The sequence below is a fragment of the Styela clava genome, chromosome 12, assembly GCF_964204865.1.
Source record: "Styela clava chromosome 12, kaStyClav1.hap1.2, whole genome shotgun sequence".
NCBI lineage: Eukaryota > Metazoa > Chordata > Ascidiacea > Stolidobranchia > Styelidae > Styela > Styela clava.
In genome coordinates, this window is record NC_135261.1 from 10,464,463 (window position 1) to 10,476,273 (window position 11,811).

An 11,811-nucleotide genomic window follows, 5' to 3' on the forward strand; every position below is an offset into this window, starting at 1 on the left:
ATTGATCTAATTTGGCAGATTTCGGACCAATTCTGAGAGCCACTATCACCGAAATAGAGCCAAGATTCAATCTGTTGTGAGAGAATATATGCAAGTACGTCAGTCTCATTAAAAGTATTGTCAATACAATTTTTTTTATATTTTCGGTATTATAAAACTTTACTTCATTTCAGTTCCTGAGGGTCGTGGCCGTGGGCCATGATAAAAAATATTTGAAGAACACTGGAGTAGAGAATATAGATTATTATACATCCCAATATTTATCACTATTTCATGCCTGCCATTTCACAACCACCCACTATACATACTGGGGCAATATTCCAGATGATGTGTTTGCATCATTGAAAGAGAGATGAGAAGAATAATGATTAGCATATAAGACCAATCTCGAACAAAGAGTTGATGCATCCCGGGCTGGTATCGCCATTGGTATTCGAGATGAAAATGAAACCTAAAAATATAAATATTCTAATTGTACCAAGGTCACAAAATACCCAATATAATAACAAAATGATGTGCGCATAATAAGACTAAATATACAAAATTTTGTATTAGTTACTGTACGTTGGAACAAATTTCTGTGGGCTGAGATTCACTTTGTGTGTGATGAGGTCATCCAAAATTGCGCAGTTTGTGGTGGTACCAATTTCGCATGAGTCGAAAAGATTGCCATACCGGTGGTCTACAGTGACAGACTGAATGGTGATATCATCTCACTCGGCGGCACGGTCGAGTGTTCGAGCACCAAACTAATGCAGCATTTTTGACTAGAATTTTATGGTCGATTGTCGAATTGTTCGTGTATCGAGTCGTTCGACCACCGAGGTATCACTATTTTTCAATTAAGCAAGCTTTTTAAGAAATTGCCCCGACCTATCACTACCTACCTGAGCCTGACGGATCTGTCCACATCTGTTTTCATCCAGATAACTAATATGCCAGACAAGCAGTGAACCATCGGTAGGATGAATAGCAAATAAAGCATCACTCTGTTCTAACCAGGCTCTTCTCAGCAAATCATAAACATTAGAAGGTAGGCAAAGTCCAAGATCAGACTGAAAAATATATTCAAAAATAAGAAATAAAAAGAGAACGATCAACTATATAAGCCCAACGCAAGTGTGACTGAGGATTATATAAGAAAAATATCGTCCATATATGATCCAGAAAATCTATTCTCGAGGAATTCTAAACTGACAAAAATAGTTTGGCTATTTTGTGGTCAACCGACTCATCTGATATAAAAAGTTAAAACAATATCATCTGTAATATTTTGAAGACAGAGATTTGAGAATACACCTGCACGTCGGGTGAAATTGGTGAAGCTAAACACGATAGGTACGCATCCACGGATTCTGGTTTAGTGCTATCCCATACTGGAAACTTTGCAGTGAAGCCGGAAGGTCTCTGAAAAACAAATATGATTATTAATTGCTTTCGTATTATAATTTTTTTCAATGGTGCTTTTAACTGGCATAGTTTTGTGCCCCAGGACTATGAAATTACGCGTTGGGTGTAATCTTGGGACGTCATAGCGGGGACAATATAATATAAAATGTTCGACGGTTTCGTTTCACCTTCTTTAGTCTAATTAGCCTTTAGTCTAACGGATTTGAATAATGATAGAAAAAATAATGAAAGTGAAAAGTTTTGACAGCCTGAGACATGCAAATCTCAACAAGTTCAGCCAGTACCGTAAATCCACTGTTGAACCTTGGCCCACTATGGAAAAAAATGATAATGTCAAACAAGATTTATTGGTATATGGCAAACCTTTAATGGAGATGATGGTCTTGAACTTCTAATCGAAGGATTTGTTGAGATACTTGCTTGGCTGCTGACAGATTTGCGATCTTCCTCAACTTCTATCAGTAAAACAGAAAGTACCGTTATATATATTTTAAAGATAGGAAAGAAATAGGGGGAAAAGCATAAAATCCTTATCCAACAGTTTTAAGTTTGAAAGGCACTCACATGGGTAGAAATACATAATGGATTTTTGTTCTTGTCGCTGCGTTAAATCTGAAGTCGGTTATATGGCCCACCGACAAAAAAAGTTGCGGACACATGTCTCTCCAGAGTAAATTAAAAAATTTGAATGAATAGAATATTTCTGAAAGAGATTATATTCAAAAAGGGCATTACTAGAAATTAAAATAATTTGAATTATACTTTTCCCTTTAAATTTGAAATGAATGATAAAACTCTTTGAATCCAAAAAAACAGCAATGATAGATTTTTTTAAAAATGCAGTTGATGAAAATTACTATCTTCTTTAAAAATGATAATTGATAAAATTAGGCATGTATCACAATGAAATCAATTCAAATATGGACATCCTCAAATGGATGTAAACTGTACAATTTATATAAATAACTACGGTTTATCTAAATGAAATTTCACATAGTGTAGATAGAACTTTATTTACCATCTAATTTATATTGACTGTCCTCTGTTTTATTCTCCAGCATTGTTTCATGTAAAATTTTGTTTAAATGTGCCATAGCATGGTGATGTTTATTATCGAGCCAATGAACAGTAAAAACAGAAAGTTCTGAAGTCTCATCATCGTCATCACTTGTTCCATCTAAGCCAGTTTCCATTGATGAGATGGAAGGAAGAAGCGGAATATCTAAAGCACAAAAGAATAATCTATCAATCTGAGTAGGCATATATATTGTTGAATATCTCCTAAATTGGATCATTTTCAAAAAACACACATACAAGGTAATGAATATAATGTTGAATTTGGTAAGATTAAGATAAAAGGTGAAATGATATATAGCTGGTTTCTATTTTTTATAATTTTTTATAATCAGAAATTAAGAAGACCTTTATAGTCATACGGTACGGCTTTACTTGCTCAAAATGATAATATTCAAATGAAAATAATCTAAATTATTATTATTAATTTTTTTTTCTATTAGTTAATTTAATTAACTATCAAATATAATATTTAATTATAATTAATTTGTAATTGATTTAAATCATTTTAGACATTCTTTATACCATTTTACTCATACCTTTGCACTAACAAGTGTTTGTGAAATGATGCAATAATGCACAAAGTATATAATTATTTATTATTATCAGTTACTGAATATTAATAGCAGCTATACCTCAATTGAAAATACTTCATCATCACACACATTAAATCATTCTAGTGAGTATCGGTAACTATATGATTAGATGTAATTAATATTTTTGAAGTACCTGATGTTGGGTTTATGGTTGCAGCAATATGAAAATGCCGAAATAATCTCTTGATTGGTTGTTTAGGAATTTGAAAATCAGGCATCTTTCCTTCGTTGTTGTGACTCATCATTGGAGCACTGACAGACTAAAAAAAATGTAAAAATTAAGAATTAATTTTTCCGAATTACCAGAACCGGAACCAAAAGTATTGAACTAATTTCAGCGAGGGAGGATTTTTATGGTCCCCCAGTTTACAAGAATAATGTGTGTATCGTGCAACACAAAAAATATTCTAAATCAGGAAACCAACTTAACAATGTTGCTATCGAAGTCTAATTAGAAACATGATAATGTACTGTAATTGGTTGTTGACTACCTTATAACAGTTGAGTAAAAAAGTAAGCAAGGCATGCATTAAAAAAATATGGTCATCCTCGCTGTGTGTGTTTGTTTTCAGTTTCGAATGCCATTGTATCATCAGGGTAATTCTGTGCAATAAGTTTTCTGGCCCCTCGCCGTCCCAGAGTTGTCATGTCATCGTTGGTCAGTTACAACTGGCAAGTCCATAGATCTTTAGCAATTCTTATACCCATCCTGAACTGATGATTGGACAATAGTCTTTTGTATATAATATAATCAAATAAGCTTATCAATTTACCTCTACACCAGGTTAGATATGGCACTAAAATCCTCAAATCTCAGAAAATTTATCACATGAAACCTTTTCTACCAACCTTTTTGACAGGAACGGTTCCTGGTGTTCCTTTATCCTGATTCAGATGATGTCTTTTCTTTCCAATTTGATGCTTAGGTTGAGTTGTTGCATGAGCCGCAGCAAGTTTGGTAACATCAGTTTCTCGAGTCAGAGTTTCACACCAAATTCTGCACATGTTATCTCGACATGAGCTTATCAGAACGTTGGGAACAGAACCGCTATAATATAAAATAATAAAATAGCATTAAAACTACAAGTTACTTTTTATGTATCATCCACATAAAGTTGTAACCTTCTCAATTAGACTGCAGACAAGAATACAGCCAGACACACAAAACTAGTTTGATATTTGATATACCGGCACATCCTGTCCCAGTGCATCTTATATACTGTAATTTCTCACAACTTTTTTTGAGCAAAATAACTGAATCAAATCAAAAGACATGCTAACATAAAAATATTTCTGCACCTCCCAAATTGAGCTATTTCAATATTTATGACTATGAGTAAGTGCCTCTTACGCATGGACGGAAAACCTATATCAGACACCTAGTACTGGAAATAAATTTAATTAATTACTGCAAACTGTATTTTAATTTTTGCCATAATCACAATGTTTCTAAAATTGATCCCCAAAAAATGAATCAATTTGAAATATATCCATAATGCAAAAGTATTCAGTTTCCTCCATCCCTTTCGACAGGTGATACTATATACCAGATACCAGACCTGAATGATCACAAAAATATTAAGCATCATACTTTGGTAATAATGGAACTCCTTTTCTCCATGAAAATCCAGCAACAGGTTTAGGATGAACCAAATAAGTGAACGTAAAATCCAATTTAGTTGTTGTAGGTAGAGAAGTATGGTATTGCTCATGAAGATCCATATGACTTGTGCTTGACATTGTCTGAAAATAAGCATATGTGTTGAATCGTTTTTAATTTTTGGGTGTTTGACTTTTATTTTTCAAGACCTTGTATAAATATAATGGTCAAAATTACAATTTTTCTGAATATATGTCCCTTTTTAGGCAGAATTTTCATTTATATCAATTCATGCAATTTTAATATCAGGAGGTATCAAGACTCGGAAAGTCTTTGTCCGCTGGTTTCACAAACAGGATCAGAAAGTAACGTTTTTCATGTCACTCACTCCAAACAAGGCCCCATAGAAGCATCCACTGATATCTAACGCTATTTCAGGAGCTATTATAACCTGTTTCAGACGCCCAATCGAGCCCAATTTTGAATACATTTTTATTAATGTCATACGACCCCCAAAATTTACCCAATATACAATAATTATATACCATTGGAAAGGTATTTTAGAGTACTATACGCTAGATGTCACTGGAGGACCGTAAACTAAAACACCTCTTTCAAGAGGTCTCTCGTAACGTCAAAAAATAACAAAAATATTTACACTCTCTCATTCTATCAGCTGATAGACGTCTACAGCTATTGTAAAGCTGAAATGTGACTATACAGTTGACTGCACATTGGTTTTCTCTTTCATATGATACTAAACGCTTTTCCATAGCGCGCGTTGTTGAAGCGTTTTGGAAATTTTCCGTTTGAGAAGTCACCACATCGAATCAGGCCAGGCTAAGCTTGATAGATCGATCGGTTGTTTGTTTGTGCTTTATCGCGTTGAAAGCTTTTGTGAGTCATAATAAAACATTTATTATGAATCATAAAAGCTTATAATCGTCAGACAAGGAGAATTTGCGAGATAAAACGCCTAACTTTTTTTCGGTGAGGCAGCTGCGATCAAACGACTCGATATTTTTATAACTTCCTGACGTTGTGAGATGTCCACTCTTCTATGTTATGTAGCATATAAAATGACCTTCAAAATAAGACCTTATCATACTAGCTTTTGTTATTGGTTAGCGCGCAACGCCAAGGTTTATGGAATCATTTTCTTGTTGTGCGACGTTTTTATATCGCAGCGGGAAGTACACGCGTGATATGTAAGCGAAATTTTATCACTTCTAAATGTCATATAAGGTTCATTCTCATATCGTTGTGTGGGGAATAAGATTTCCTTTCAAGCAAGACCATAACAAACATTCCAGACCTCATGGTATACACACAGCATTGCAAAACGTCGCGCATGCGTCAAACCGGGAGGATTAGGATAATTGGAAGGAGACCACAAAACTGATTTTTAAACTGAAGTCCAAGCTTATTTGTACAAATAGTTTTTGGACTAAGTATTTAGGAGTCAAACAAATAGATAAAATGTCCAAAGCAATTTAAATAATACCACTACACTGCTTCACATATTAAAATCCGGAAAAGTGAAAACTACAGTAAGCCTTACAGAAGTTATATAATAATTTTATCAACATATCTCGCATTTAACATAGCATAGTATTTTCCATATTTATCCATATAACAAAGATACCTTTTAATAACATATATCAGGGGTCGAGGCTCTATCCATTTACCAGTCCACATTGGTGTGAAATAACTAACCAGTTGAAAATCACAAACTGTGGAGTGAGGCTTGCAACAGTAATGAGTACAGCAATCCCCTTGAATAATGTAACTACATAGTAACGAGTAGGCTACATCATTTCCCTTGAACACACATAATTCCAATATCCGAGCACACACATGGGAATCAACATTGAAAGGAGAAGGACACAAAAAATGATAAATTGAAAACAAGAGAATTGAGAATATAAAACACAAAGTCAGAAAATTCCCTTACATTTTGAATATTCCCATCCTGAGTGTGTTTTTTGCCAGGACTGGAGGCATCTTTGAACAGGTGCATTGGCAGGGCATTTCGTTGATGCCATACTTTAATCATGGAGTCACCACAAGAAATAGAAGCAAACAAAGTATCATCAGGTGCATATTGAACATCATGCGGATTTTCTTCTATTCCGCTGCTCCAAGCCAACTCCCATTTTACTTCTGAAAAATGTTACGGATTTCAAATGTGAATATAATGTTGGCATAGAAAATTCATTGACAAGTGGGAACCATGTATCAACGATTTTTGAATGAAAAAAAGGCTGCAAATCCGTTTTATAAAGTATTACATATTTTCACTCCAAAGACAGGTCATTCCAGCAACTACTCAGAACGCTACTGGGTTGCAGAAAAGAGAACACTTTTTGGTATTCCCGAAGTATGTGAACCAAGATGGCAGACACCTAAATGTAGTATGTGTACCAGGTTAGGGATAGGCCATAATTTAATTCCAATTTTCCTTATTTTAGTGTTATCACGAGTTCGGGGACTAGCCAAGTGGCTCCTGCAGTCTTTGTACTTGAAATTATCGCCTGACCCTAACCATCTTGATTCACATGCTTCGGGAGCACCCATTTTTTTGCTTTCTTATAGCCTACACAATTTCACACATCCAAGTTTAACAGAAATTAAAAAAATTTCTGTTTTTGAAATATAACCATCAGTCTACCTTGAGGTACAGCTTCTTCTTCTGCTGTAAAATTGTCTTCTGTCTCATCTTCTTCCTCAACTAAAATATTGCAAAACAAAATTGAATAAAACATAAGTAATATTTAGAGTGAATAAGCCAAACGAATACGAGAAAGTCAAAATATGAAACTCCATAACTAGAATGATAGATTTCATTGATATCACAAGAGGGAAAAAATGATTATGATAACTGTGATAAAACTAAATTGGTTCTGTGCTGGTTATTTCAATGTCCCAGCATGTACTATCCCTCACAAGCAAACAGCCTGACTTAACTTAAGAGCTGTGAATTCTGAGACCTAGAGGTAAAGACGCAGGCTGGATATTTCATAAATCATATTTCGTAAACGATATTGCAGTTTGCAAAATTTTAGACGTCAGAGGTCAAAAAAAATTTAAACCCATAGGAGACAGGAGTTGAAATTTTGTAAAACTATGCTACACTGGAGTAGGGAAATAGAATCTAAAATACTCTTAATTCGTAGTTGTGAGTTCCGATGGAAAATACATCTGAATTGTCCTTTCAGATTTAGATTAATATTTGTTTGTTAGAAATACAAATAAATCTCACTTTCTTCAATAGAAAATTGCACTTTTAAAGTGTGACTCTTTGGTTCTTTTGCAGATTCTTTTTTGATCTCATACAGTAGTATCTCATTGCATCCAACAAGAAGTCTTTCACCTTCAAAATAATATTTGACAAGATATCATTAATAGTAAAACAAGCAGAGAAAATATGCGACAATAAGACAAATAAATTTATTTTGCGTCTACTCTAAATATACCGAAAAATGTCTTATATTTGTTGAATGAAAAATTAGAACATCTACATCTCAAAACTGATTTACTTACGACCAATTTCAAATTTAAATAAGTTGGTTAATCACACCAAATAAATGTAGAGTAACATACTTGCGTGCTACTTCGGATGCTATCTCAGCGGTTCTGTGATTTCAGACACATTAGTTAGCGTTCGGAACTGAATCCTATGAGAATGTCTTCATTAGATTAAACAATTGAGATCATGTTAAGCAAGTGAGATCGCATACCAAAGTGGCACCCAAAATTTTTATGCAATAATAAATAATTAATATTAAAACATAAATATATATATATTAATAAAGTCAATGCCATACCAGTAGATGCCCAGGACAAAACAGTTGCCCGTCCCACACTTTCTTTCAATGTTAATGTTGTTTCTTCAATCCATGTAAAAACCTGAAAAATGTATATTTTAATAAAAATGGTTTCAGTTTGTATCATTGCCTGTGAAGTTATGCGAGACAAATACTCACCGGTACATCGTCATTTTCGTTTCGCAAAAGTTTTGGATGATATATAACAATGTCTCGTCCATATGAAACAGCAATCTAGAAAACAATATGGTGGTAAATGATACAATAAAAGTATTCCTGCAAGTTGCAATTTCAAATATTGATCTATTCAAAATAATCATAGTGAATGCTTTGTAGTTCGTAACACACTTGTAAACAATAATTCTGTGACATAAATAGCAGAAAATGCTATTCAATTTCATTCTAAGCTTTTAAAATTCAGAAAGTATTTGTACAAATATTCTAATTTAAACTAAATTGGCCTTCAACACAAACTGTTTATGGAGTGGCCATTCATTGAACATACCTTCAGAAAATTAAAGTTCTAAAAATGTTCAACTAAAATTTATAAGATTTTGATAAGACAATTTCACCTAACCTCCCCAAATAAGTCTTTGTACAGAAAGCTACTTATTAGTGGCATGCTGCATAGGTTCAATAAAAATAACCTATGTAAACCATGGCACTTTTACAATGAAGTAGAGGACATAAATTGAGATTGAACAAAACGAGGCTTGATCTCATGATCTCTAACATAAAGTGACAGACTGACAGTATACTCAGTCCTCTACTTAGGATATCATACCCACAAAATTAAAATATAGTTTGCCAAATACTGAAATAGATATAAATATAGCCTACCTTTCCAACAAATTGACAGCAATCCAGACAAGTAATAAGTTTGTACCCTTTTACATGACCAGGTATAATGTGAATGGGTTGAAGATCTACTCCCAATATTACCAGATCACATCCTGATCCATATGCCTGAATACAAAATAATTTCGGCTATAAGAACTTAATCTACAAACGACTGCAAATGGTTGTGTATATTATCTTGCTACCTTACCCAAAACGTGAAACTTGCAATGCTGCCTACACTGAAACAGTGATTTCCTGGGTTAACAGCTCCAGTTAAAACTTGATGTCGCCGCATCCCGGTACATTAAATTGTTTCAATTAAACGACAAATTCCATACAATACAACAAAGTCGCAAATTACAAAGACCAAGATACTCTATCTACAGACCTAAGGAACCAGTCAGCGAAAGACATAAACAAAGTCGATTGATTGACGTTTGGTCGATCAAGATTTCACAACAAAAAATCAATTTTTATCTGGGTTAATATATTTGATTACTAATGGCTTATATGTATATTTTTTAAGTACAAATATGAAAATATAGGTTATTATTTTTACTTTCAAAACAGTATTCCGTGAATTATGGTTTTGTAGAAAAGGGGAAATATAAAAAAGTTATCGGTCATGGGTCACTAGTTCTATTGGTATCCCCGCCTATGCCACGCCTCCAACACATTTCGATATGGAACGCGGGGATCAGGTAATTTAGCGCAAAAGAGCTAAGAAGCCTTGGGAATTTATTTGTCAAGCCTATTCGAAAAATTGTCACTTACCTAGAAAACTTGTGCTAGAGTTAAATCGCGGCAAAATGGCAGATGATGAGCAGCCGGTAAGAAATTTAATATTTGGTAATGAAACTTCAGGATAGATTTTTATTTCATGAAAAAGCTCTCTCCATGCAGCAATGATATGAGTTTCCTGTTCAATTTAGCACTCCTTACAAAATTATTCATACGGTGTGGCGAATATCTTTTTATTACTTTGTCTAGTTTTCATTTTTGTTTATCTTAGGTTCCTAGTTTGTTTTTCAATTATTACGGTACTGCATTATGTCTTTTCGGTTGTAGGCCTATTAATTTAATTCACACACATAAATAGGATTCACATATTTATCTCCCGGGGAGAGGTAAGTCGCTAAGACAGCTTAACAATATGGCGAACCAGGGCCTCTCGTCCGGTTTCCATGTCGGGTATAGGATTAGTTGTTTGTTTTCGGTAGCACGGACTTGATGGTGGAGGGAACCATAACTGACCAGCGGTTACGTGAACCACTCTATGACGGCGAGCAATCCTCTCGCACATAACTATCCCTGCATGGGTTTCGAACTTGCGAACCCACGCAGAGTAATCAAAGATGCGGTGGCAAGCATATTCCTAACGCTTAGCACGATGAGCCACACCGCCGCACCCCTACTCTTATGTAAATGATTCTGTAAATTTCAAACCTTATCTAAGGTTTTGTTTGCTCTCCTGATTCTGTAGTCGAAACAGACTTATACTTACAGTACGACACAGTTCTCAGATTCAAAGGATAGCCCCTACATCAAAAGATATCATTTATTACAGTGAGTGCAAACCCCTCTTTTAAGAGACAGTCTGGGCCTCTACATTGGCAAACCATTGCAGTCGTGCCAGATGCCCTCGTTTCAGAGACATCTTGGAATTAGAGAACTGTGCCCTACTGACTTACGACTGAAAAATGCTCAAATAACTTACATATAATCTTACTTTTACAGCCACCGCCAGTCACACAGACAGTAGAAGAGCCTCTTGATCTGATTCGATTGAGTTTGGACGAAAGGGTTTATGTAAAAATGCGAAACGAACGAGAACTTCGTGGTCGACTACATGCATACGACCAACATCTTAACATGGTTCTCGGAGAAGTAGAAGAAACCGTGACCGCAGTTGAAATTGATGAAGAGACTTATGAAGAAATTTATAAACAAACTAAAAGAAACATTCCAATGTTGTTTGTGCGAGGTGATGGAGTAATTTTGGTGTCGCCACCTCTTCGAGGAATGGCATGACACTGAAGTTTTTAACCATTGCACAAATATTTTACAACTAACTGAATGCTGTTCAGCATAGTCAGGAATATGTTGCATGAGCAGCATCCTTTAAAACAGGGAAATACATTAAAACCCTGGCAGTTATGCTGAAATTTAATAGGGGAGACAAAATTGAAAGATATACTCAGTTTCTTTTAAAAAGACAGTACAATTTCCTAATAAAATTGGTGAATGGTGTTGACTTTCGTACCACAAACTTTGCTCGAATCATACTTTTATTGTTAATCAGTGCTTTTCTTCCACCACCTATGCTTAAATCCATGATTTTGGAAATCCATTGTCATTGATATCACGACTTTCTTTTCCTTCAATAATATCTGACTAAAAAGGCATACTACGATCATTGAGTATGTATGATTGCGTACATTTAGAAAATATGCCTATTTAGAGG

General features: G+C 34.6%; 2 protein-coding genes across 7 annotated transcripts in view; one reads left to right on the forward strand and one right to left on the reverse strand.

Annotated features, from left to right (window-relative positions):
• Positions 1–9,763, reverse strand: part of LOC120329225 (dmX-like protein 1) — a 51,196-nt gene extending 41,433 nt beyond the window's left edge. For 5 of the 6 annotated variants that reach the window (XM_078118880.1, XM_078118883.1, XM_078118881.1 and 2 more), the window contains exons 1-15: positions 9,556–9,763; positions 9,348–9,473; positions 8,667–8,741; positions 8,508–8,589; positions 7,943–8,053; positions 7,352–7,411; positions 6,635–6,843; positions 4,672–4,823; positions 3,930–4,128; positions 3,214–3,340; positions 2,429–2,632; positions 1,774–1,865; positions 1,300–1,407; positions 888–1,055; positions 309–451 (exon numbers count right to left, since the gene is read on the reverse strand). In XM_078118880.1, the coding sequence (XP_077975006.1) occupies positions 309–451; positions 888–1,055; positions 1,300–1,407; positions 1,774–1,865; positions 2,429–2,632; positions 3,214–3,340; positions 3,930–4,128; positions 4,672–4,823; positions 6,635–6,843; positions 7,352–7,411; positions 7,943–8,053; positions 8,508–8,589; positions 8,667–8,741; positions 9,348–9,473; positions 9,556–9,642 (1,943 nt within the window). In that variant the 5' untranslated portion in view covers positions 9,643–9,763. Of the gene's footprint in view, positions 1–308; positions 452–887; positions 1,056–1,299; positions 1,408–1,773; positions 1,866–2,428; positions 2,633–3,213; positions 3,341–3,929; positions 4,129–4,671; positions 4,824–6,634; positions 6,844–7,351; positions 7,412–7,942; positions 8,054–8,283; positions 8,342–8,507; positions 8,590–8,666; positions 8,742–9,347; positions 9,474–9,555 lie in introns of those variants that run through there. The other variant, XM_078118884.1, reaches the window with a different exon arrangement.
• Positions 9,764–10,015: 252 nt separating this feature from the next.
• Positions 10,016–11,752, forward strand: LOC120330132 (U6 snRNA-associated Sm-like protein LSm3). Its single transcript, XM_039396973.2, has 2 exons — positions 10,016–10,177; positions 11,085–11,752. The coding sequence occupies exons 1-2, from the start codon at positions 10,157–10,159 to the stop codon at positions 11,376–11,378; spliced, it is 315 nt and encodes a 104-aa protein (XP_039252907.1). The 5' UTR covers positions 10,016–10,156; the 3' UTR covers positions 11,379–11,752.
• The last annotated feature ends 59 nt before the right edge of the window (positions 11,753–11,811 follow it).

What these genes read in the sequence shown, in the direction of transcription:
- LOC120330132 (XM_039396973.2), top strand. Translation starts at nt 10,157, where the DNA reads ATGGCAGATGATGAGCAGCCG. An exon ending in TGGCAGATGATGAGCAGCCG is followed by an intron (nt 10,178 to 11,084) that starts GTAAGAAATTTA and finishes TTACTTTTACAG; the next exon opens with CCACCGCCAGTCACACAGAC.